A 23,984-nucleotide genomic window follows, 5' to 3' on the forward strand; every position below is an offset into this window, starting at 1 on the left:
GAGTTACTGAAATAAATGGACTTTTGAATGCTATCTTAATATATCACATGGTACGAGAATTGCTGCAAACATAAAGAATCAATGCATTTAATAATGTGTTGTTACCAAATGCTTGTTCAGGAGGAGCAATTGCTGTATTTTCAGTGACTCGATGCAGTTTGCTTGGTTTCCTTAGACAGATCTCTTTTTTACCAACTGGCCTAAGAAGTGATCTGGTATAATAACTGGGATCAAATTGGAATGTATATAACTTAAGATGAATTTGTCTTTATGATTGGATTAAGCTCACCATATACTTCCATACAAAGATTAGATCTGTTGATTTTGTGCCTTGGGACATTTTGTGTGAAAATTAGCATCAAACCAATTCCTTGCACTGGTGCTACAAACCAGAATGAACTGAAAAACAATATATATACTGTATATATATATATACAGTATATATATATATATATATATATATATATATATATATATATATATATATATATATATATATATATATATATATGTTGAGCCAATTCACAATAAATGTTGTCTGGAGGCACTTTACCAAAAAAAAAAAAAAAAAATTCAATCAAATCACACATTTGATCCTCGTTATCAGACAGAGCGTTTCCAATCTAAGGAAACCCAGCAGATGGTATTGAGTCACTGACTTGCAGCATTCACTCCTCCTGGATGAGAACACAGTGATGGCAGACGATTGCTTGCATTGACCTTACAGCAATCTCTCGTACCGAGCATGCATTGATACATGGACATTTTTCGGAGAAAGTCTTCAACAATTATTTTGTTGTCCTTATTTTCCTTCATATGCATCAGGTTAAAACCAGTGGTGGGAAGTAACGAAGTACAAGTACTTCGTTACTGTACTTAAGTACAATTTTCATGTATCTGTACTTTACTTAAGTAGATTTAATAATGGGTACTTTCTACTTTTACTCCACTACATTTTACAGTAAGTATCTGTACTTTCTACTTCACTACATTTCTACAAAAGTGTCGCGTTACTCGTTACATCCAAGTCGCACTGCTCTCTTTTTGTCCGTTAAAATATGAAGTTCAGGGACTTTAAGGTGGCGCCGTAAAATCCAAGCAATAACGTGACTTAGTGTCTGTTGTCACCCATCGCCTCCCCCTTTACTAGCACGCGGAGCTCCAGACATGCGCAGTGGTTTCCTCTGAGCGGGAGAAGATGTCTAACTAATCGATAATAGCTGCATAAATCATAAGATATGACGACATGTAAAACCAGCAGCGCTTCGCTTTCACAGACGGCGGGACTTTGTCCAACTTTTAGCGTCACTTGGAAGGAAAGCTTAAAGAAAGGTAAGATCTGTGGACGTGATGCTAGCAAAGCTAGCTGTACTGAGACACATGTTGCATCTGCGATGAAAAAAAGTTGTCACTCGCGCTGAATTATTGTGTGGATTCAGGAACGATCCGATTCTTCTGGACGGATCTTTACTAAGGTTGATGGGACTGAAGCCTCACTGAGAGCCATTCTTTGTTCTTGTATACACTGCAATATATATATATATATATATATATATATATATATATATATATATATATATACACACACACACACACACATTTATTTAATTGCCGAATAAGTAAAAGTTGAACGTATGAACACAGAGCATGCTCATTGATTGATTTTGTCTCCTGTCATGGTGGCAAACATGCAGTGGGAGGGAGGATGAGAACAGTCATGGTGCTCCTTCTGCTTGTTGCGCCGTTGGACAGTGTTCATAGTGTTGTTGTAATGTTACAATTACAACTGTAATTGTAACATAGCAATTACAGTTAATTGCTATGTTTCATGGTTTAATGGTGCAGACAGTTGTGGTTTCTGACATGGGCAATATGGGCAACCGCCCAGGGCGTTATTTTTATAGGGATGGCAGGCGACCTCTGCGGATTGTAGCACAGCGATGAAAGCAAAACAGAATGAAATGAGTTGTAATTGATACTGGTTAAATATATTTCAGCTCTAAGTATTTATATCTAGGTGTTTTTATGGAAATGTGGATCTTTCAGATCAATCTGAGAACCAATTTTGATAGGTGCACTTCATTTTATTGTGTCATGTAGCGCAGGGCGCTGGTCTTGGTCTCGTGTTCAGTGGTCTTGACTACAACTCTGCTACGTGGCTCCTCGATTGCATGTCTTCCCCCCCACACCTTCGTTCCATCCCCTTTCAGTTGGATTTCTTTCTAAATAAATGTCACTAATGAAGTTCATGCTACGTTAGGACAGGAAATAAGATGTTTCCATCCCTGAAATTATGATGCATAGAATCACATATCTAAGTCTAAACTCTTACAGAGAATAAACACAATAAGAACATGTTTAATCTGTGACATTGTTTATTAAAATGGCACATTTATGATGTATTCAAATTAAATACTATCGGCACACTTAATGATGTTAGCGATTAGGTTATGTATTCAGCAAGTACTTCTACTTTTAATACTTAAGTATTTTTAAAAGCCAGTACTTTTTTACTTTTACTTAAGTAAAATGTTAATGTGGTACTTTGACTTTTACTTGAGTACATTTTTGCCTGTGTATTTGTACTTTTACTTAAGTACATTTTTTGAGTACTTTCTCCACCACTGGTTAAAACATATTCAGCCTCGCACTTGTGTGGGTTATCATTCTTGAAGTCTTAAAAAGAAAAGAAAATCATTGAACGTATTGTAAAGACAGTTTATTGTTGGATGTTTCCCTGTTGAATCCAAACCAAAAATCTCTGTGTAAGTATAGATTTTCTGCCCGACTGCATTCATTTTCCTGCTCCTTTGCAACCATCCTTTCAGTGATCTCGGTTCTTATACGGCCAATAACCATTTCATGGGGCAAGGCAGAAAACATTGCCTTTGTTTAAACCACCATTGTTGTCACACTGCTGCACCTGGATGGAGAGATTGAGTTTTTCAGCTGCACTGTGTCAGCAAGGACAAAGCCGACTCACTCTTCTCTTTATTTCTGAAAGTTGTTTTCCCTCCTATCTCCTGAATTGATGTAACACGACTGGCACATGCATACGCCTGTTTGTGAGGGAATGAAGAGAAATGGCTACAGAGGGAAAGGAATGGCATTGTGGCATTTCCATTAGTTGCAAACAAACATGAAGTAAAAAAATGTAAAGGTGGAAGAGCTTCTTAAAGGTAGGCTTTATGAATACAAATACAAATTCTGGCTGAAAGAAACATTCTGTTTGACATTTTTTACTTTTATCATAAACACAAATGTCGTGAGTGTGGCATTTTCTGCATTTGAACAATCAGACAACGTTCAAAGATTTGAGTATGTGTGGCAAGGTGGCTGTTTTCTATATGCATGCTTAGGCTTTAAATTTGTGTTGCAAGTGTTTTTTTTCTCTTTTTTTTGGTGGGAGTTGTTTCCCAGGTGTCTCCCATTTGCTACGATGGGAGAGTGCGGCTGGAGAAAAAAAAGGAGGGGAGATGGAGCGACCAGGGCGTCACCAGCCCCGGCCCGCTTCCTGGGGCGTCGAGACACCAAGCAGCTGAGCGGCAGACACAGCCAGACGGCACGGCCCGCACCGGAAGTATGAACTATTGACATACAGCCAGAGGTTGAGCAGCAGCGGAAGGGATGTGAGGTCAAGGGCTGCCGCCGCAGAGTAAGAGAGGCGTGACCATAACGGGAGACTGCATCAGTATAGCCGCTCAGCCGCTTACCGCCCCGGAAGGAGTGAGAATGGGAGATGTGTTTAAACATAGAGAGTGAATGATGGAGCAAATAACCTGGGCTGACTTGCAGACTTATTGCAGGGATGAGGGGAGAGAGAAAATGACACAGGGGCAAGGAAATGAACCTGAAAGCATCATGAAGCACGACATGGCCATCACCACCACAGACACCGCTGTGAATTTGACATGAATTAGAAATTTGTCAAGACAATCGATGGAAAAATGAAGGCTGATGCAGAACTGGATCCAGAGAATACCAGCAAACCCACCAGTGACTGAATGAATGTTAACGAACTGAGAGTCCTGACAGTCAAAGCTGGTGATGAGAGGTGAAAGTTTCCTCAAGCTCAAACACTCTTCTCACTAGCTATCAGAAGGCAGGGTGTCCTAACCTCGTCCTCAGTTAGAAAACACATTTCTCTTTATCTCTGTAAAGAGTGAAATGAGGATCATTTTTGGCGTTTAAATGTAAATAAATCAGTTTGCTTCAGGAGATAAAAGATGATTAGACAACAACATGTGAATGTTTCTTTAGACAGATTGGATCCTTGATGAGGTGTCTAAGTTTTTCCCACATGGCTCATCATCCAAATCTTACAAATATAAATAATACTGGAAATATGCATACAATTGTAGAAGAATTACTGATAATAGCCATGTTTGGATTACAAATGTGTGCAAATCTTCTTCTATATTCTAACTCTAATTTTGAACAAACACAATTTTGCAATTGAATTGTTAACATTAATTAAGAAATTAAATGAAAGTCACATGTGAATAAGGTTGTTCAAGCAATAAGACATTAAAAATCATGGCAGCCATGGATGTAAGCAGCCACGTGAAATGTACTTATAGTTCCGCCAATCAGAGAAGACGCTGGCGTCTTAGTCAGGCGTTGGAGCAACAAGCTCCGTAAACAAGTTAAAGGAGATGCATAAATGCTGCATAATATCTGTACAGCGTTTTGGGAAAATTGTAATTGCGGATTTTACAGAAGAGCTCTGGATTCAACATGTTGGAATGACACACAACTTCTTATGAACTGTGATGCTGTGAGAGCTCTGGTGAAGCAGCTGCACATTGTCCGAAAAACAAAAACAAACCATCATCCTCCTCCTTCCTGTTGTCTTCTTTGTTGTTTTTTCCAGTTAAGCTTGTGTGGTGCCATCAGCAATAAGAAACATTTTTTAATGAAAAATGTTGTGGATCAGGACATTTCAGTACAGGCAGATATTTAAATTTAAAAGTAAAACAGCAAAGATTTGACTAAAACCCAAAATAACAGGATTGGTGCATTTCTAATACCAAGCAGTATGAATAATACAATGCCAACACGCCCATGGCAGAGGAAAGGCTTGACGGAAAGATAAACAACTGTGCCGAGGCCAGGTGTTAAGTTGATAAGCCCTTGTAACTCCCACAGTAAACTCCCAGTCTCACACACTGCCTCCATTGAGTCCAGTGCTCCTCAAGTAAAGAAGGAAAATAGTGTGTGGGTTGGTGGGGGTGGGGGTGTGTGTGTGAGTGTGGAAGAGCGTGGGCAGACAGCGGGAAACAATTTGTGAAGGAACGAGGCAGAGATGTTTTTGTATCTCACCAGGTGAGGTCAAAGGTCTGCATTTTCGATGCAAAGCTTGGACTGAGCATCTTAGCGCGGCGATGAGCGCTGGAAACGGTCACCATGACAACTCGGCACAGCACAACTGCATTGACCTGTGGGCAGAACACAACAACGTGTCACTGCAGAGCCACTTGGCCTTAAGCTGACGGGAGCATTCAGCTGCACCAAAATAGATCTCAGCACACACCTGGAGCAGAAAACACCTCTGTGACGACTCATGTTTTGGATGGAAGGAGTGGTACTGCGAGTTAGCTGTTTGAGCTGTTTTCTATAAGGTTCTTTTAAATCTTACTGTCATTGTTGCTGCTGCAGTTGGACTGCAGAGATGTCATTTTGCATTCAGTGTGTTATGAACAAATATTCTACATTTATGTCAGGACTAAAATACAAATCAGGAGCTGACATGCTCATTCTATAAACGCCGTCAAGAAGCTTTCAATCCATGCATAAACAGTACATATGACTGAAGCATACCTGCAGTGCACAGATGAACAGCTCACAATATGAATACATACCGTCAAGACAAATATGACCGGTCCCACAAAGGCCCAGATGGTGTCAGTTTGCACACTGAGCCAGCAGTGATCATGTGACTTGTATTTGCCCCTTGATATCACCAGTGTTAGTCCAACTATCAGAACAGGTAGTCCTGAAAAATAGGTCAATGACATAAAATCAACTGTGGTGGTGCTGCAACAACAAAGAGCTTGTTTAAAGCATCAATCTGCATCAGTTACTGTCACAGTTCAATCGGGTTCAGCTGCATGTTTTGTCTCTCCTGTTGTTTGTTCCTGTTTAGTCTGAGGGGTAAAGACCAGAGTAACACCTGAAGACTGTTTGTGCTACTGACTCACATCGTGTTCTCGGCTCAGCATGCGACATAACACGCGCTTACAAATGGATACGGGAACATCTGCCATAAATAAAAACTGGGTTAAGGCTGTTGTGTAGCATAACATCATGTAAGTAATTATAAGCAGAGAAGATTTAGAATAAACAGAAAATGTTGGAAAGAGCAACCAGCCCTGTGACTCTTCAAATCAGGTGAGAATAAAAGGTTCTTAGCCCTGGTGGGAAGCATGAGGCAAACATAGCAGAATTACTTTAGCATTACATATTTTTAGTGGTGGAAAATCTAATTTACTGCCCGGAAAATGGAATATAAAGTATTTAATTTAAGATGAGCTGGCATGTCTACAGCAATCAGTGGGTGAAGGCCGTTGTGGGTTTGAATGAAGCTGGAGGATTGAACTGTTCTGCTGCCAGTGTGTGAGGAGTTCTCACACACTGGGCAGCATTGCATGGATACCCTCAATCTACACAAGGGGTAGGCAACTTGCGGCTCCAGAGACGCAAGTTAATGTTAATACACATATCGTAACAATGCAAGGTGCTTTTTAAACCATTTTTAAGTTTATCCTACAATAATTGTTCTGTATTTCCATAAATTATGGCACTAAAAGTACCAGAAGCTCTGCTTTCTTTGTCATTAGGTTGGAATTCATGACTTACATACAGTATATGAAAATACCCATGCTTTTCTATGTTTACCTTTATTTTAAGTCCTAAAAATGAAAATAAAATTCTGGTTCTTTAAAACTAACAAGAAATTTCCAAGAGTAGATCTTTTCTAGAAGTCCTGTGACGTTTGAGGCTCTAAACGAGTTTTCGGCAGTCCTGAAAACAAAATGGCTGTTAGGGTTGGAAGGGTCGCAGACCCCGCTTTGTACGCCCCCAACCCGACATGGGTCACCATCACATTAATTCTGAATTGAGCTAAAATTTAATCTAATGTGTCTGCTCTGAGAAATTCACTACCAGTAACACGCAAAAAAAAACAAACAAAAAAAACAACAAAAAAAGCCCAACAACAAAAAAGGCTCAAACTGATTTTACCTGCAAGTATTATTTGGTCTCTTTACAAAATATAATTTAAATCCTGAACTAATATGAAACAAATTGCAACTGTGGCTCAGTGGGGAGAATAATAGTTTTGCAGTTAGAAGAGGAGGTGAGAAAATCTAGTTGATCAGAGTGTGTGGGTGTGTGTGGGTGTGTGTGTGTGTGTGTGTGTGTGTCCTCAAACCTCGGTCCCTCTATCTGCTCCTGTCTTGTTTTTTTATTTGCGAACAAACAAGGCGGCAACATGTCTTATTTTCCCTCACTGTCACTGGGTAAAAAGCATTAACTGTAGATGTGTGTACTTTTATTCTTGCTGTGAGATTATTACCATGTCCTTCAGTCAAACTGTGATATTCCACGTGAGAGGAAAGTGTTTTGCCTGTCTTCTAAAACAGGGTTGTTGCTTTATTTCTTTCTAAATCTTGATTTCACAAATTTTCAAATACTGTGCAAAAGACTGTCACATTCTTTTTGTGTTGTTGTCAAAGTGATGCATGAAAAAGGAGGAAAGGAAGAAATTCAAGCTCATGGTTTACCAGCCAAGTAAACAGACATACATTTGCCTAATGTAAGAACAAAGTATATATTGTTTTTAGGCAACTTTTAAATTCGTTGATTACATACATTAAGCAAGTCAGATTTGAAAATTTAAATTATCCAGCCTCCTGGTTTTTTTTCCTGAACCTTACAAGTAGACAACTCATAACCCTGATTTTCACCACGGTATGTGTTACAACAATAACTTAAAAAGAGCTTAAAGACATGTATGTAAAGCCTCAAGAGGAATTTAGGTTTACTACAGTTGCATAATCTCACACTCAACAATTTAACATTTTATAGCATAATGTAGTAACTATGTTATGTTCAGTTGTTACCAAAATACTGTATATTTCAAACATGACTTAAAATAAATGTAACTATGCAATTCAATAAAATTAGGCCTCTGTCTCTTTAAGAAGCTTCTGCTCTATTTGACACTGTGCCCCCGGCATGTCATCACGTTTCTCCATTATGCCATTTATAATCATTCTAAGTAGTGTTTCACTTGTTGATGCAGCTAGTCTAGAGGAGCTGAGGGGAAGATGTGGGGGAGAGCTGCTCTGTGAGGCAGGAGCTCGACTCGCGACCAAAACTCTGAAGAAGAACTGCATGGAAAACGCGGTGCTTGGAGAAAGCAAGTGTTTTGCATGGCTGAAAAGTTGCCATGGAGATCAAATGATTTCTCAAACATGAATGAAAGAATAAAGGCAACACTCAAGGTATGTTTTATATGAGAGAATAACATTATAAGTGATGTAAAGCTCAAAAAAGTCGATTTTACATAATACCCCCCTTTACAGAAAACATGATGTTGATTAGTTAGTTGGTTAGCTGATGTTTATTTAGACTGAGATTATATTTGACATTAGCCTGACTTCGGTGATTTCTGAAAGCAATTGGTTGTGCTGAATTTATTTATCTATATCTGTTGGCATCCAAGTTTTGGATATATCTCATGACCAAAATTTCCATATTTTTGAGAAATATTCAGTCAGTGCAAATCCTTTTGCAAGGACACTGTAGATGTGACTTGTTGTGCAGATCAAAAAGCAATGTTAGCACCTGAAAAGCTTCACTTTCTCCCTCAAACATTGTCATTAAATCTGTGAAATAAAATCTTAGCTACAGCCTTCACAATTTATTTTCTAAAGAAAATTATCACCGCAGATGTGAACCTATATCCACACAGTTAGCAATAATCCACTTAGTGAGTTCCTAAGATAGCTTTTGAATCTTAAGAGCCTTATTAGTGAGAGACAATGTCACAGTAAGGCAAAGAAAATCTTAGATCCTGGTGAAGAAGCAAGGTCAACCACTTGACCTCAACACTTTTTTAGAAGACTCATTTCAGTTCCCGGTAAAAAAACTATACATACAAGTGATCCCAGCTGGCTTGTGTTTACATTGGATGAGTTTACCTTAACCTGCTCAGCTACTGCTGTATGTATAGACTGTATGTTAAATATGATTTAATATGCTTCTCAGTTAATTTGATGCTAACAAGCGAACTATCTTGTAAACTGATCTCTGGTTGGTCTCTGTTTAGTGAACAGGGAAACAAATACCAGAAGGAGCAGAAAGCCTGACTGGAAACAGAAGCAATGTTTCCAGGGAAACCTGCTTAATAAAGCTGTTAACAGACATGGTGAAGTTCATACGTTCTAAGCGTATGTCTCCAGGCCACACACAACAGATTTCATCATGATACTATGTATTACACACAGACGAGCCATAACGGATATTTATGAAAATTAACAACATCCCAAAAATTAAAGCCATCCTGTAATATTAAAACAAACATTTTACGGAACTTGTGAAATAATCTGAACCATCTGCTTATATGGCTAAGGTCACATATGGGCAGGTGGTTAAACCTTAGTCACCTGAGGGACTGAGAGGAGTGGCTTTGTTTTAATTTAGTGAACATGGGTAAAAGCAGCAAAGCTGTAATTTATGCTATGTTAATCTAAAAACTATTTATTTAACTGATTTTATTTACAATCTAAAATCCTGTGTTAAAAGAAGTTAGAAAGAGATAATAAGAGAGAGAGCACACATGGAGGAGTGTGAGTTATGCAAAATCTGTTGGTAAAACAGAATCATATAATTTCATTTTATTGTGATTACAATTAATTAAAATGTTATGTTCTAAAGTAAATAACTATAGTTACCTACCTGTAAACTATAACATATAATTTTACATAAAGAAAAGATACATGTAATGTTGTACGGTGGTTGAATAAATCTCATTTTATGACAGAGCATTAGAAAAAGGACGATAGGTCTGTATTTTAAATCTAGGTCAGGAATTTATTTGATGCTGCAGCCTAGGATTGGGGGTCCAGTCAATGGTGAGCCTCACAGTCGAACTTTGACACCCCCCCCCCCCCCCCCCCCCCCTACATTTGTCAGCAGAAGGTGAGATAGGACTGGGTCAGTCCTCTGCCTGACACCAATGAGAACCTTTGGATACTTTTCTTGACTGAATTTCCTCTAAAACGTATAGACTTGAACTTTGAGTGGATCCACTGGAAAAATTTCACTCGCCGGTTTGAATGTTCCCCAAAAGACATTTTTTTGTTTTTCCAAGACAAATGAATCTTGGTTATTGTAAATATTGCTTATTGTTCTAATTGTTCATAAATAAAAGTCATAATTACTATGTATACTTGTCTCCTTGGGTTACTACTACTCCCGTCTTCTACGAGCCTATATGTAGTGACGTGTACACACTCAGAAGTTACTGGATAAGAGAACAACATCATGGAAGTACATCTTGGTCAAAAAGTGATGTTTATCTAGAGCCAGCCCACGGTGCTGTTGTGTTTTTCAAAATAGTGTCTTGGCGATTGAAGCAGAGAAATGCTAAGTTGTGACCATCATCAATAAGACAAGTTTACCCCAGCCTATGACATAGTAGAGCTTCATCCTGCGGTCCTCGCTGATGTTAACAGAAACCACTTTGCTCCAAAGAAGAAGACCCTCAACCAGCATCCAGCAGAAGGATGCCATGAAGAAGAGATGAAGCAGAGCAGTCACCATGAAACACGCTGCCTGGAGGGTTAAACATAGACAAAAACACATGAAATTAATCTTGAAACTTTATTGATGTGCATCTTGATCAAAACAACGCACCTTCTTTACTACATCTGTGCTAGACCTATTTTCAGCAGATAATCAGTGATCATAACTAGAGCTGTCAGTCGATTAAAAAAATGTAACCGGATTAACCACACTGTGATTAATCACATTAATCACATCATTAAGAAAATGTTTTATTGTCTGAAGATCCTCAGTTTTCGAGGCTTTAAATGTTAATTTAGAAACGTGATGTCGCTTGTCCTCATCCAGCTGAGAGACCGCCATAATTTATTCATGTCCACATGAAGACCAGCAACGCAACACGAGGAAGTTAAAAATGTCCAACTTTTGTTTCAGTCTGCAGTCACAGAGAACTTTCACCTTTCTCTGTCGTTCGTCTCTCACCGTGTGTCGAGCCGATAACGGCTGTGAACTACACAACCATTTACAGGAGAGAGGCTTTTAGGTCACAGCAGGTAGTTTGATTATTCAGCATTAATATTAAGTAATGTTAACACGTTAACATTTTCAGATTAATCTCGTGTTCACACGTTAACGTTGACAGCCCTAGTCATAATGCACCGGGCTGAATGCATTATGAATACATGGTTTTACAATATGGTGGAAAATCTTTTTATAACACTTTATATGATTACTATTGGGAGTGTTCTGGATTGTACACTTCAAGTCAGTAAATGAAAGTGTCTCACCTGATTTTCTGCGGCCCAGTCGCTGCACATCAGCAGCAGCTCAGCGAGGCCCAGAGCAGCTATCAGGTTCTTATGGACAGTGGTTCGGTCTGATTTGGGGACTCTACAAAAGTCACACACACACACACGCGCACACGCCCGCACACACACACCCCATCATGTGTGAGCTGCGATGTGTGAGAGAAGCTCTCCCACGTTTATTGAAAAATGATTTCCTGTAGGGATGCTCACACATCCACACAATATTCAGCTTTTTTTCTTATTGATGTGAATCTAGCAGCGATTTATGAAATGCTTTTCACCCTTGATGCTTTCAGAATGCACTCTGTGATGTTTGTGACTCACCCCACAGCAATGAAGAGGATGAAGGTGAAGAGGAGGCCACACAGAGACACTCCACAGCCAATGAACGTCAGCACCTGCAGAGCTTTTTCGTTTTCTGGGCTCCTCTGGTGCAGAGCAACACAAAATGCATTTGCTGTTTAAACAGCTGCACATCCTATTGATGAGGATGCTACAGAAATCCACAGTCATTATCAGACAAACAAATGTTACCTGAGTTTCGTAAACCTGCAGCAGCACAGCAAAATTGGTGGTGTGGTTGCAGTAGCACACGGTGTATCCATAATGTTTGGACACAAGCTCACAGCCTCTTGTGTTCCACCACCCACCAGCCTCTGGACTGCTTAGACAAACATGATATGCCATCTGCTTAGGATCCACTTAGACAGTTCATTTTGTTATTGTAAAATTTTCAATAGTCACTTAAATAGGAAATTCTCCTAAATATAATCATTCCTACTTACGTGAGATCAAAGTCCCAGAATGCACACACAGGATCATACACAGCATCAATGGAATTCTGGGGAAATTATCAGGAGATGATAAATATGCCATTCTAATAGGCCAGTACTTTTACGGTACAGACATAAACCAGAGGTTTGGTTAACCTGTGCTTTGTGCTGGAGCTGGAAGTGAACCGCCATGCTGACTGGCTGGTCGTCTCCCAGCACAGTGGAGGATATAACAGCCGAGCCCAGCACAGTGCCCAGATACCTGTGAGTGAACAAAGACTTTACCCACAGTAAATGAAACATTGATCAACATGATTGATGTGTATGATTTTGATGATGGCACTCATCAAAATGTAATGTTTGTTCAGTCGTTGACTGTATGGTGTTTTCTTTATAACTTTGTAATTTTGTGTTTTTGTTATGTAAAGCACTTTTAACTGCCTTGCTGCTGAAGAGTAATGTACAAATAAACTTGATTGATTGATTGGTTGTTTGATTTATTGTGTGTTTTTTAAATAAGTGTGTATTTTTGATTGGATTTTCAATGAAGATGCTAAACACAAGACACATTCCCTTCTATTGTGAAAAAAAATTGAAAGTAAAGTCAAGACAATAAATTAATTCATTCGTTTCTACAGTCTAGAATGTGGCTTTTCACCAATCTTTGCTCCATAGTTTCAGAACAAGGACATCTTTACACACACCAGTTTGGGGCTGAGAACTGACTGACCATCAATCATCCCAGTCGGCCTTCTAACCACCTGGTTAGAAGGTGGTCACAGTGAGTTAGGTTAGCTAGTTAGGTTGGGTTACTTTATTTTTTGTTATCCAAAAATAGATTTGGTTTGCAGTGGTACATACATATCCATGCACACACACACTGTAAAAAGTGAGAACACATCACATAACCATTCACATATCATATTCTCAAGGTTCCACAAGTCATATACAAAACACAAAAGAGGAAAGTAAAAATGTAAACATTCATTTTCAGCTCATTTTCATAAGAGCATGTTTTACTACTATCACTGCTGTTACTGGGGGAGGACTAAAAGTTAACAAGGCACAGGTAACATAAAGCCATAAGGAAGTGTTTAAAGAAACAAAATGTGTATTTTGCTGGCAATATACTGTATCTGTTGCTCACTGTGAATGTGCAAACATAAACCAGAACAAGAAGTTCAGCAGAACATTTTGCACCAACGTATCCCTATTTTGTCTTTTTGAGCTACCGGCCTCCGTCTCACTCACTTTCCAGATGGTTAATCCTGGCGGTGGACAAAGTTTACAATCAGGGTTTTTTCTTTCCCCTTTCTTAAAATTCATTAAGGTCTTTTAAATCGTATGTCGTCTGGTCATCTTTTTTTTTTTAACCTGCTTTTTAAGCGCTCTCCTTTGTGATTTTGTTTGTTGTGCTCAGTGTTCTGTTTGTAATTTTGCTTGATTCATGTCAAGTGTCTTGGACTATTTAGAAAAGCACTGTACAAATTATTATTATCATAACGTCTCATTTTCAGGTCATCCCATATTCGGGGCTGTATTTGAGGTATTATTTGAGCTCCTTGTAAAGATCTCCTTGTTGCCGTGGTTACACAACAACTGTACAAAAGTAAAGGAATATCAGCAAAAATTCTTCCAACTGCACGGCATCCAAAACTAGAGGATCCTCATCCACAAAAACGCAATTTCAATCAGAAAAAGGGAAATTTAAGTTTCATAGTATAAACCAGAATTAATGTAACAATATCCCAATATGCTGCCACATTGAATGCCATAATCTAAGCACAATTCTGATAGGGTGCTGCATCAACTAACGCCTATCTATGTAAATTCATTGGATACCAAAAATCATAGAGAAAACATTTTGCTGCCATCAAGTTGTCTGAGTTTGTCCCAAATATACTTAATTTAGCAGATTTTCATAAAACCTAAATATGTTAAATGCACCATTTTGAAATGCCAGCTGCAGAGCGGTTCTGGCAGTAAGGGGTTAATTCTACCTTTGTGCGCCGTCAGTGACCGTAGGCTCCATGGTGATGTTCTCTTCTGGATTGAAAAGAGGTCGCAGAGAGCCATACCACGTGTTGACCAAGGTGATCTTATAGAAACCTGCACATTCAACACAAAAGCTTTTCTTCAGTTTGCAGGACAAAAAAGCTAAAAAGAAAACATACACTAAAAGAGAACTAATTCATCACTAGATTATGATTTTCTATCAGGATTTGTTGCAAAATCTGACATTGTGGCACAGGAAGAGCACGATGCCTTTGATTTCACCTGCAGAATTTAACATCAAATAAAACTCTTTTGACAGAATGAATCGAGGAATGGATTTGTATGAATTTTCTACCATTGTTCTGCAAATCCTGTAGCTTCTGACGTTGAACAGAAATGCAGTCTAGAAGGCTGAGAGTCTCTGGCCCAGGCCCACAGAAACTCTCCACTCTGGATCCTTCACCCAGTCTTTGTTGCTGCAGCTCCACTTCTACAAAGAACATAACAATCCAGATAACATTTCAAATGTGTGACATTAAAAAAGGTTTTATGCAGAACATCAGCAGAATATCCTGATGTTTCTGTATATAAGTTTCTGATGTTGTATTGATTACTTTTTGTATTGAAAAGGTTCTGCCACCTTTTGGGTTAAGATTAGAATGTCTGACTATTGTTTGAGGCTTAATTTTTTTTGTTTGTGTTTTTTTGCAATACCTAAACTGGGATGGAAATTCTCCTATGCATATTTAGTATCTGCAGCTATTAGCGGACTAATGTTTTTAAATAAAAAGCATGGTTAATAACATTCAAGTGGCTAAAATTAAGGATTGCTTGATCATGTCACATTAAAGTTTATGAGAAGGAAAAATGGAAGTGTGTTTTCACTAACATCCTGTTCAACAATACATAAGGTGAGCAAGCTTTTGTTTCTACCTGTTAGTACAGAATAAATATGAAAATATTCTGTCACATTTATCATTAAGCTTCCTTTTTTGACTTTAAGAAACTATTCCATTTCATTCATATTATTCATATTCATAATATACTACGATATCCAAAGTTTAACTGTGTTCTTTCTTTCATTTTCGTAAGATTAATTATCTTTGTTTCTTGTGAATTTTTAATTGATTGTGGGGGGTATAAAAATGAACGTATGAATGTAAATCTGCTCCATGTAAATTTTGTCAAACACTGACTAAATAAAAGTATCTAAATCTGGGTAACATTCAGCATGGACAATTAAATCACGTCTGTTGCTCACTATGTTGTGTTTGTTTCTACATTAAACAATTGTTTATATAAAATATTAACTGCAGCACAAATATACAGTACAGACCAAAAGTTTGGACACACCTTCTAATTCAATGGGTTTTCTTTATTTTCATGACTATTTATAAGGCAAGAAATCCCACTTATTAACCTGACAGGGCAGGTTGACCTATGAAGTGAAAACCATTTCAGGTGACTACCTCTTGAAGCTCATCAAGAAAATGCAGAGTGTGTGCAAAGCAGTAATCACAGCAAAAGGTTGGTTCTTTGAAGAAACTAGAATATAAGGGGTATTTTCAGTTGTTTTACACTTTTTTGTTTAGTGCATATTTCCACATGTGTTATTCATAGTTTTGATGCCTTCACTGTGAATCTACAATGTCAATAGTCATGAAAATAAAGGAAACTCATTGAATTAAAAGGTGTGTCCAAACTTTTGGTCTGTACTGTATGTCTTTTTTTACACATAGTAGCCACTATACAAACAAAAAATGACCAAGTATTTATACTTAACACATGAGTCATCCCTCACACACACATAGGATTTCTTGGGTTCAGAAAGTTCAGTTCAGATTACAAGCAGTGACCAGCGCTGTATTTGTTGTATTATAGTCTGTGAACAATCCAGCAGCTCATCCAGTAGTAACTATCACATAATGAACAGCCTCATTCAACCAGCACCACAAAAAGATGCCAAATTCAGTTTGTATTTTTGTTCTGAAATTAAAATCAACATGAAAGCTGCATTCAAAAACTCAGAATTTTTGTTTTTTGACAAAGCATTTAAATTTGTGTCTTTATTGTTGGTTTAGTGCTGCATTTCTGTCTCCATTCTAGAATATATTTGATCATTTTTGAAGGTCTGCTGTTACATAATTTCATTTCTGTGCTTTCATTAATGTTTTGGATGATAGACTCGGGTCGTGGCTCCAACCTGTGAATTCATAACTTCATAAATCCTGTGACCGTAACAAAAGTGGAAATTTGGGTAACTCACTGATATTGGGAGCGTGGATGGTCACATGGTCAGTCTCTGCTGTCAAACTTGGACTCAAGCGGGTCACCATCCGGTCCACGCTCTTCACAACATCCATGGGACCGTTCACCACCTGAAACCCAGAGCACCAGTGTGTTGGCATCGACAGCCCTCACCCACCCTGACCAGAGCTACACACTCATCAGAGCTAAGGACTCTTCAAAATGACCATTCATTGCAGCACAATGGAAAAATACTTTAAGTGCCGTTAACAGTTTGAAAGAGTCTGCAGATTAGCCTAGGAGGACACACAAAGCTCAACAGACAGGCCTATAATGCATGCCTCATAGATTTTGCCATTGTCTGTTTCCAAACACCGCATTCTGATTTCAGTGTGCCCGTCTAAAAGCTGAGCCTTGGAGACGGAGCTGGGAGCAGAGCGCGGGAGGTTTGTGGATGAGTGCAGCCTCGGTTTTTCAGAGTGCTTCTCATCCATTGAGGATGCGTTGAGGTGGCCTTGGAGAACTAAGAGGCTTGAGGGCTGCGGGGGGGGTAGAAGGAAGGGAAAGCGCTGAGAGAAATACAGCTATTCATATAGAGCAGTTGTTCCACAGATCTATATAAAACACACAATGGTGCAGACGTACAAAAAATGATTATAAAATAAAAAATAAATAAACAAGAGGAAGCAATGTGCCTTCTCTTTGACTGACATTTCCAGTCAAAACGTAGAGCAAAGTCTGACTGATTAAGCATTATATCTGAGGAAGACTTTAAGATGATCTACTCAGGTGTTCATCATTTTAGCTGATCTTGGTGCATTGTCAGTTGCATTTACAGAAGCGCACTGTCCTCTAGTGTTTGGAACAGAACAAAACACATTTCATTGCAATGCCGACACTTTCAGCTGTAAATCAGTTCTGAGTATGATTGTGCAGGTTTATCAAAATCACTGTCCCACCAAACAACGATGCACCATTTTATCTCCTAATTTCATCTCTCCTATTTCCTGCCTTCAGAGAACCGATCATGTGTTAGTGATGTTCACCTGCCACATTAAGCTGTTCATTTTATCACATTGCACCCTCAAACTTAACTGCATTTATTTACTTTCTAAATATTCTGCACATTTTTTTCTCCTTGTCTCAGTCCTGTGGGGTTTAATTCTAACATCTTCTAGAGAGGAAATCTTTGCGAGATAGCTCCTGCTCAGGCACAGATGAAAAACGTGAAAATCTTCTTGCGAATTATTCACAATTGAATTTAAGTCTGGACTTTGACTGGGCCATTGCTACACATAGATCTGCTTCATTCCAAGCCATTCCACTGTATTCCATCTGGCTGTATGTTTAGGGTAATTGTCCTGATGGAAGGTGAACCTCCACCCAATTTTCAAGTTTTCTGAGTTCTCCAACAGCTTTTGTTTCAGGATTGGACTGTATTTAACTGCTGGTTGATTCTCCCACATGAACTGTGAATCACTGCTGCTTCTCCTGGGTTCCCATCATTAGATTAGTACTCCTCTTTTACGGCGTGTGAGTTTAGGTGGATGGCTACATTTTTGTAGATTTGAGGATTTTTTTTCTCCTTTCATTTTGAGATGATGGACTGATCAGCGTGACTGGATATTGTTCAGTAACCTCATTTCTCCTCCCTGACCAGTCTGCTGTGTTCCTTGGTCTTCTTCATGCTTTTTGTTCCCTAGTGATCCCCAACAAACCTCTGAGGACTTCACAGAACAGCTGGGTGTAAACCCAGATTCAGTTGCATTACAAGGATAATCTTTGTACTAGTTAGGTCACTTTCAAAGGCGTTTGGTTGCACTGGAGTTTCTGTAAAGACATTAAAGTTAAGAGAGTTGACCGTGTTACAGGGCACACCTCTCATATAGTATGTACATGAGAAAAAAAATTTGATTACCATGAGCCATATTCCTCACATTTCGTACATTACTTTGTGTTGGTCCATCACATAAAATCCCCATAAAATACATAAACTTGATGGTAGTTTGAAAAAAATTAAATATAAAGGTCAACAGTTGTGGGTACAATACATGGAACTTCATTTTCACCACTCTTCAGAGAACCAGAAGTATAATTATTATTCATACAGTTGCATTCTGTAATGCAACTGTATTACCGAATGCAGTTGCATTCTGTATTACAGAACACATTAACATCTTAATGTGTTTTACACGCATTAAAATTCTGAAGCTGAATAGAAATGTAATAATCATACTGGTGATTGTTTGAAGAATTGAGCTTTGGTGTTTATAATTTTCACTGTTAGTGCGACAGGAACTCTGAACTTATATTGCTTTTTATTTGGATATTCTCAGCCCTTTAAAATTCAGACTTTCATTGTTTCACACATTTTTGTCAACTCATTCATCATGTCCTTGTTCCCTTTACAGCAAAACACATTCCACTAAGGAAAACATATCCTTGACACAATATTTTACAGTTTTACCAACAGATAAATATGTAATCCACCAATTCCTCTCAAGGTTAGTTTGTTCATTGCAGAAAGTACAGCGTTTACCAGGCAGGGCGTGGCAGAAAGTTGTTGTTACAGACAAAGCAGAACATAGTTTTGTGATTCTCTGACACACAGAAAGCTGGAGAATATAAAATATAGATCAACTGCCCCCATGAATCTTCTGTTCAAGGAAAACAAAGGAAAAAACTTAGAACAATACCTGATGCTTCCAGTTAATTTGAACTAGCTAAACAGAACTAAAGCTATGGATTGGAATTAACTTTAGCAAAAACATACGTCACAGTCAACAGTCTATTATGGAATAACTGAAGCCCATTAATTATAAACCATGTTAAGTTTAAAGCTCTTCGGTCTTTGAATTTGGCAGGAATATTGAGCTACAAAAAGACACAGAAGCTCGATTAAGTAAGACAGTCATTTTAAATTTGTGTAGCAGATGCAAACTGCCCATGTAGCCCATGTCTCTGTGTGCATGTTTTCAAAAAATATTTACAAAAAAATGTTTTATTGTCTCAAACCAAACATGTCTGAAGATTCTCAGTTTTCCAGGTTTGTATATTCAGCGAGGGCTTCAGGAAGTCATTTTGTTTTAAACGTTAATTTAGAAATGTCCCTCTCTATTCCTTTCCAGTGGAACTTGCCAGTCACTCGGCTCGATGTAACTTTGAGCTGGTATACGTAGATATCCACATGAAGACCAGCGACGCAACACAAGAAAGTTGAAAAATGTTCAAATGTTGTTGCTGTCGCAGAAAACGTTTATCTTTCTTTGTCATTCGTCGCTCACCGTGTGTCGAACTAATAACACACTGCTGTGAACTACGTATCCCTCCACAGGAGAGAGGCTTTTAGTTCAAAGTAAGTAGCTTAATTAATCTGCATTATTTAATACTATGGCTTTAAAATTTTCAGATTAATCACATTGACAGCTCTACAAAACATACATGTCAGTTCAGACAAGTTGTCTCCTTTGTGTTGAATTCTGCTGGATGTTCAGCGTTACTGTAAGCTTTTCTATGGAGGAGAAAACGTCATCAGAATTTTATCAACTAATCAGTCACATGAAAGGACAGCGGGGTGCTGGATCTCTGAATGTCATCTTATCCTCTGCATAGAAGTCGGAATTATTTTAATGTCAGTTCCATTAATATTTTAATGGCAGGTGCAAGAGGCCGAAGGTGGCATTTTTTAAAAATTGCTGTGTTTCCATTAAACGCATTTATTTTTGTAATTCAAATTTGCACAAATTTATAGTCAATATAAACACAGCCAATGAAGAACCCATTAATGTCTTTCTAGGAGACATTGATAAGATGCAATTTACATTAGTGATGGTTTTATATGGTTTTCATAAAAATTCTTGTTACATGAACAACTCCAGCTTTGCTACTCAGAGTCCCTAATTTCACAGAGTTAGAAAATTGGAAAGATGGTAAAATTTAGACTTAACTATCTATAAATCAACAGTGTTAGGAGATTTTTAAAATATATTTAGAATCTGTCACGATACGTTGCTGTAAATTTCAACATCTATGCTTTTGTAAGTAATGTTTTCATTTAATGATTTGACCTGAAGTGATTGGGTCAAGGTTGAAGGATGATTCCCATCTTTTCTCTGTGATGTCAGCAGGAAGAATGACACGGCTTTAGAAACATTTCAAGCACTTAGATTGCTCAGAAGAGCAATAATGATAAGTCTCCAGGAAATCTACTTCATACATCATGTGCTACCTCTTTGATAGCCTGCCACTTGTCTGCATTGTCTTCACTGATGATGCTGTCAGCCACACTGATGAAGTGCTGACTGAGCTCCTGGATGTTGTCACGGCTACTGTTTTCAGCGCTGACTGATGGTTCAGAGGAGACGTCAGCAGTGAGTGTCAGCAGCTGGATGAGTGTCACCATGTCGGCTGGCTGCAGGCCGTCCTGCTGCGTGTCTTCCAGGGCCTGGATGGAGGCGTTGAGCAGGGCCGCAGCCTGGGCCAGGCTGTCCAGCCCTGATGGCTGCTGCACAAGCATCAGCTCAGACTGAAAGAGAATATGCTGGATTCAGTGAAAATCTACACTGAATAATTCAACTTTTTTTTTTGCAATCTAATAAACCATCCATCCATTATCTAAACACTCATATCCTTGCAGGGTGGGGAGCTGGTGCCTCACTCCACATACATACAGAGGACATGCAGAGAGAACCAGGCCAGGATTTGAACCCAGGACCTTCTTGCTGTAAAACAACGGTACTATCAACTGTGCCGCTGTGTAGTCTGAATTCAATGAAACATTGGGCTAAATTATTTTAAGACAAGCATTACTTGTCTTAAAAGTAAGAAAAGGAAAAGTCAACAATTTTTTTTTTTACTTTCACATTAAGATCTACAGAGAAACACTGCACAATAACCTAAAAATATTGTGTTTTTTGTATTGTTGATGACTCAATTAATTTGATTTTGTATATAGATGTAATGCCTTTTGTAATTTTTCTTTGTCAATACCAGCTTCCATCAAACTGGTACGATGTTGATATCCTCACTGGGAACGTTTAGCTGCGACTGTCTGATATCAGGAATCAGCTGGTGTTTGATAGGCATGCAGGCGTGGCCTACCTGGCTCTTGTTGGAAAGCTTCATCAGTTGGTTCATGAAGGCAGAAGGCTGGCTGCTCTGAGACTTACTGATCTGCTCCATCCTGTGGTGCCGCTCTGCAGCAGAGAGGACAGTTCATGTGTGTTGGTTACGAACAGATGGGAGAACAGACCATTGAACTATAAATCCTGAGATAAAAAACATTACTCGGAGATAAAGGTTTTTCTCTTCATTATGACAGGTTACTATATCTGCTCTCAGTGACATCAGAAGGCCCATACACCCTGAATAAAATCATTTTCAACTATTGAACACCTACATGTTACATTAGTCATCTAGATGTCCTTGCTTTTATCAGGTACAAATACAATGCTGATTAAACATTCGTATGGGAGAATATGCACTATATTAATGAGCAAAACAAAAGAAAAAGATCTCATTGAGTAGTCTGATAGAAAATATTTGACATTTTCTGAGTTCAGCTATTGGTGATTTAATTTCATTGGTACAGGCAGCTATAACTAAACACCCTTCATTAAAATGTTAGATAAGAATCTCTGCTAACTACTGCTGGTCACTGTTTTCCAGATCTCAGTAGCTTACTTTAATTCATTTACATTGCAGTAATTTAATTAATTATTTAACAACCAGGTCATGTCAGAGATGAGCAAAGAAAAACAAACACAAAAGTTCAGTTCAATGAAATAACAACACACACCAACTGGATTTCTTAAAAAATATAATTACACTGTTCTTTCACTGAACTTAGTTTTTCACAAACTTTTTCAATTTGGTTTTACCTTTGTTAAAAAAATTAATGACATGCTGGAATCTGTGGTGTGTTTTTATTCACCTGAGGTCATATTTAATTAATTTTAGAACCTGGAGAAGAGCAAATGCTTTATGTTATAAACCCTACAATAGTTTGTGTGTGCTGAACTAAATTAAATTATAATTTTTTTCAACGAAGACACTTCCTAAAAGCTAAAAATAGACAAAAGATTCATTTAAAATAAAGATAAAATATTGAATGTTGTAGTTCAGAGGTTGGCACACAACAGTCCATGTAGACTAAGGTGTGTTACATGTGTTCCTATTGATGGTGTTAACCTTGTGTTTTAAAAATGTTTTAACTTGTCTGGTTTTCACTGCTAATTACAAAATTTCAGATGTTGCCTGTACAAACCCAGTGTCCAGTACAGAGGCAACAATTGTTTATTTTTTAAACTGATGTTCAAATGAAACAAATTAAGAAGCACCTTTGTGTTGTTATGAAACCTTGAATGCTGAATGTTAACTTGATTCACTTTATTTCAATTCAATACTTCCTTTATCTCAGAAGGAAATTAAATTAAAATTAAAGAAAACATAAAAACTTGGCTAAAGTTACAATTGTTTTTCAGGGAGTTTATGCCATCTTATACAAACTTGAAGGGACAGTGAATAATTTAATTGGACAAATTCCTATTTGTGCTTCTAAACAGAAATATCTAGTAAAAAGAAAGCAAAACTGAAAGAGAAAAATCAAACTTCTCGCTGATTCATTCAACAAAATGTAACACCCTCATACACAACTCAATTTTAAAACCTGAATTGAAGTTTGCTTTATTTGTTGTTGGAAAAACATTTAACAATGCAAGGCAAAATAATAATAATAATTTATGTATTTTCATGTTACAGTACTACGTTCAATGTGTTTTCTTATATAAACAATATAAAGTAGTGTATAATTGTGATTTAGGGGGAAATGAGACAGTGTCTCCACATTTTTACAAATCCAAATGTGGCTTACATTTGTTTTCAGATTTCTTTAAATGATCCCTTTAAAATAAACCTCAGTGTAAACAGAGTTCATTTGTGTGTATTCTGATTTCAGCATGAACCCAGATGTTGTTGGAGAACATTAGTGAACATCAGCATAATGAAGAACAAGGAACACAACGGAAAGATTTAAAGTAGGATTAAGTAATATGACGAGAATATCTCAAGTTGTCCTGAAAAAACATGGACCAAATCCAACTACAATAATCTCTATCCCATTTCCAACTTACCTTCCATCTCTAAAACAGACAGACAGACAGACAGACAGACAGATAAATCGATCAATCGATCAGATGGTTGTAGGATGAAGTGTACCGTGAGAATTTGCAATTCCTCACTATTTTAAAGTCCAACATAAAAACAAGACAAAATCTATATTTAATACCATCCACGGTTTCTGTGACAACCCCAATAACGCGTCTAAATAATGTTAGACCAAGTACGCATTTCAACTGTGCTAACCATCTGG

The 23,984-nt window shown here is 38.0% G+C and overlaps 1 protein-coding gene across 3 annotated transcripts in view; it reads right to left on the bottom strand.

Annotated features, from left to right (window-relative positions):
* adgrd2 (adhesion G protein-coupled receptor D2) overlaps positions 1-23,984 on the bottom strand; it is a 47,013-nt gene that overhangs the window by 19,053 nt on the left and 3,976 nt on the right. For all 3 annotated transcript variants that reach the window (XM_032578593.1, XM_032578591.1, XM_032578592.1), the window contains 13 exons: positions 21,716-21,810; positions 20,844-21,140; positions 16,635-16,746; positions 14,724-14,858; positions 14,374-14,482; positions 12,530-12,635; positions 12,386-12,441; positions 12,135-12,261; positions 11,925-12,028; positions 11,580-11,682; positions 10,689-10,842; positions 5,862-5,995; positions 5,323-5,438 (listed from right to left, as the gene is read on the bottom strand). In XM_032578593.1, the coding sequence (XP_032434484.1) occupies positions 5,323-5,438; positions 5,862-5,995; positions 10,689-10,842; positions 11,580-11,682; positions 11,925-12,028; positions 12,135-12,261; positions 12,386-12,441; positions 12,530-12,635; positions 14,374-14,482; positions 14,724-14,858; positions 16,635-16,746; positions 20,844-21,140; positions 21,716-21,810 (1,648 nt within the window). The remainder of the gene's footprint in view (positions 1-5,322; positions 5,439-5,861; positions 5,996-10,688; positions 10,843-11,579; positions 11,683-11,924; positions 12,029-12,134; positions 12,262-12,385; positions 12,442-12,529; positions 12,636-14,373; positions 14,483-14,723; positions 14,859-16,634; positions 16,747-20,843; positions 21,141-21,715; positions 21,811-23,984) is intronic.

This window comes from Xiphophorus hellerii, chromosome 12 (assembly GCF_003331165.1).
Source record: "Xiphophorus hellerii strain 12219 chromosome 12, Xiphophorus_hellerii-4.1, whole genome shotgun sequence".
NCBI classification, from domain to species: domain Eukaryota; kingdom Metazoa; phylum Chordata; class Actinopteri; order Cyprinodontiformes; family Poeciliidae; genus Xiphophorus; species Xiphophorus hellerii.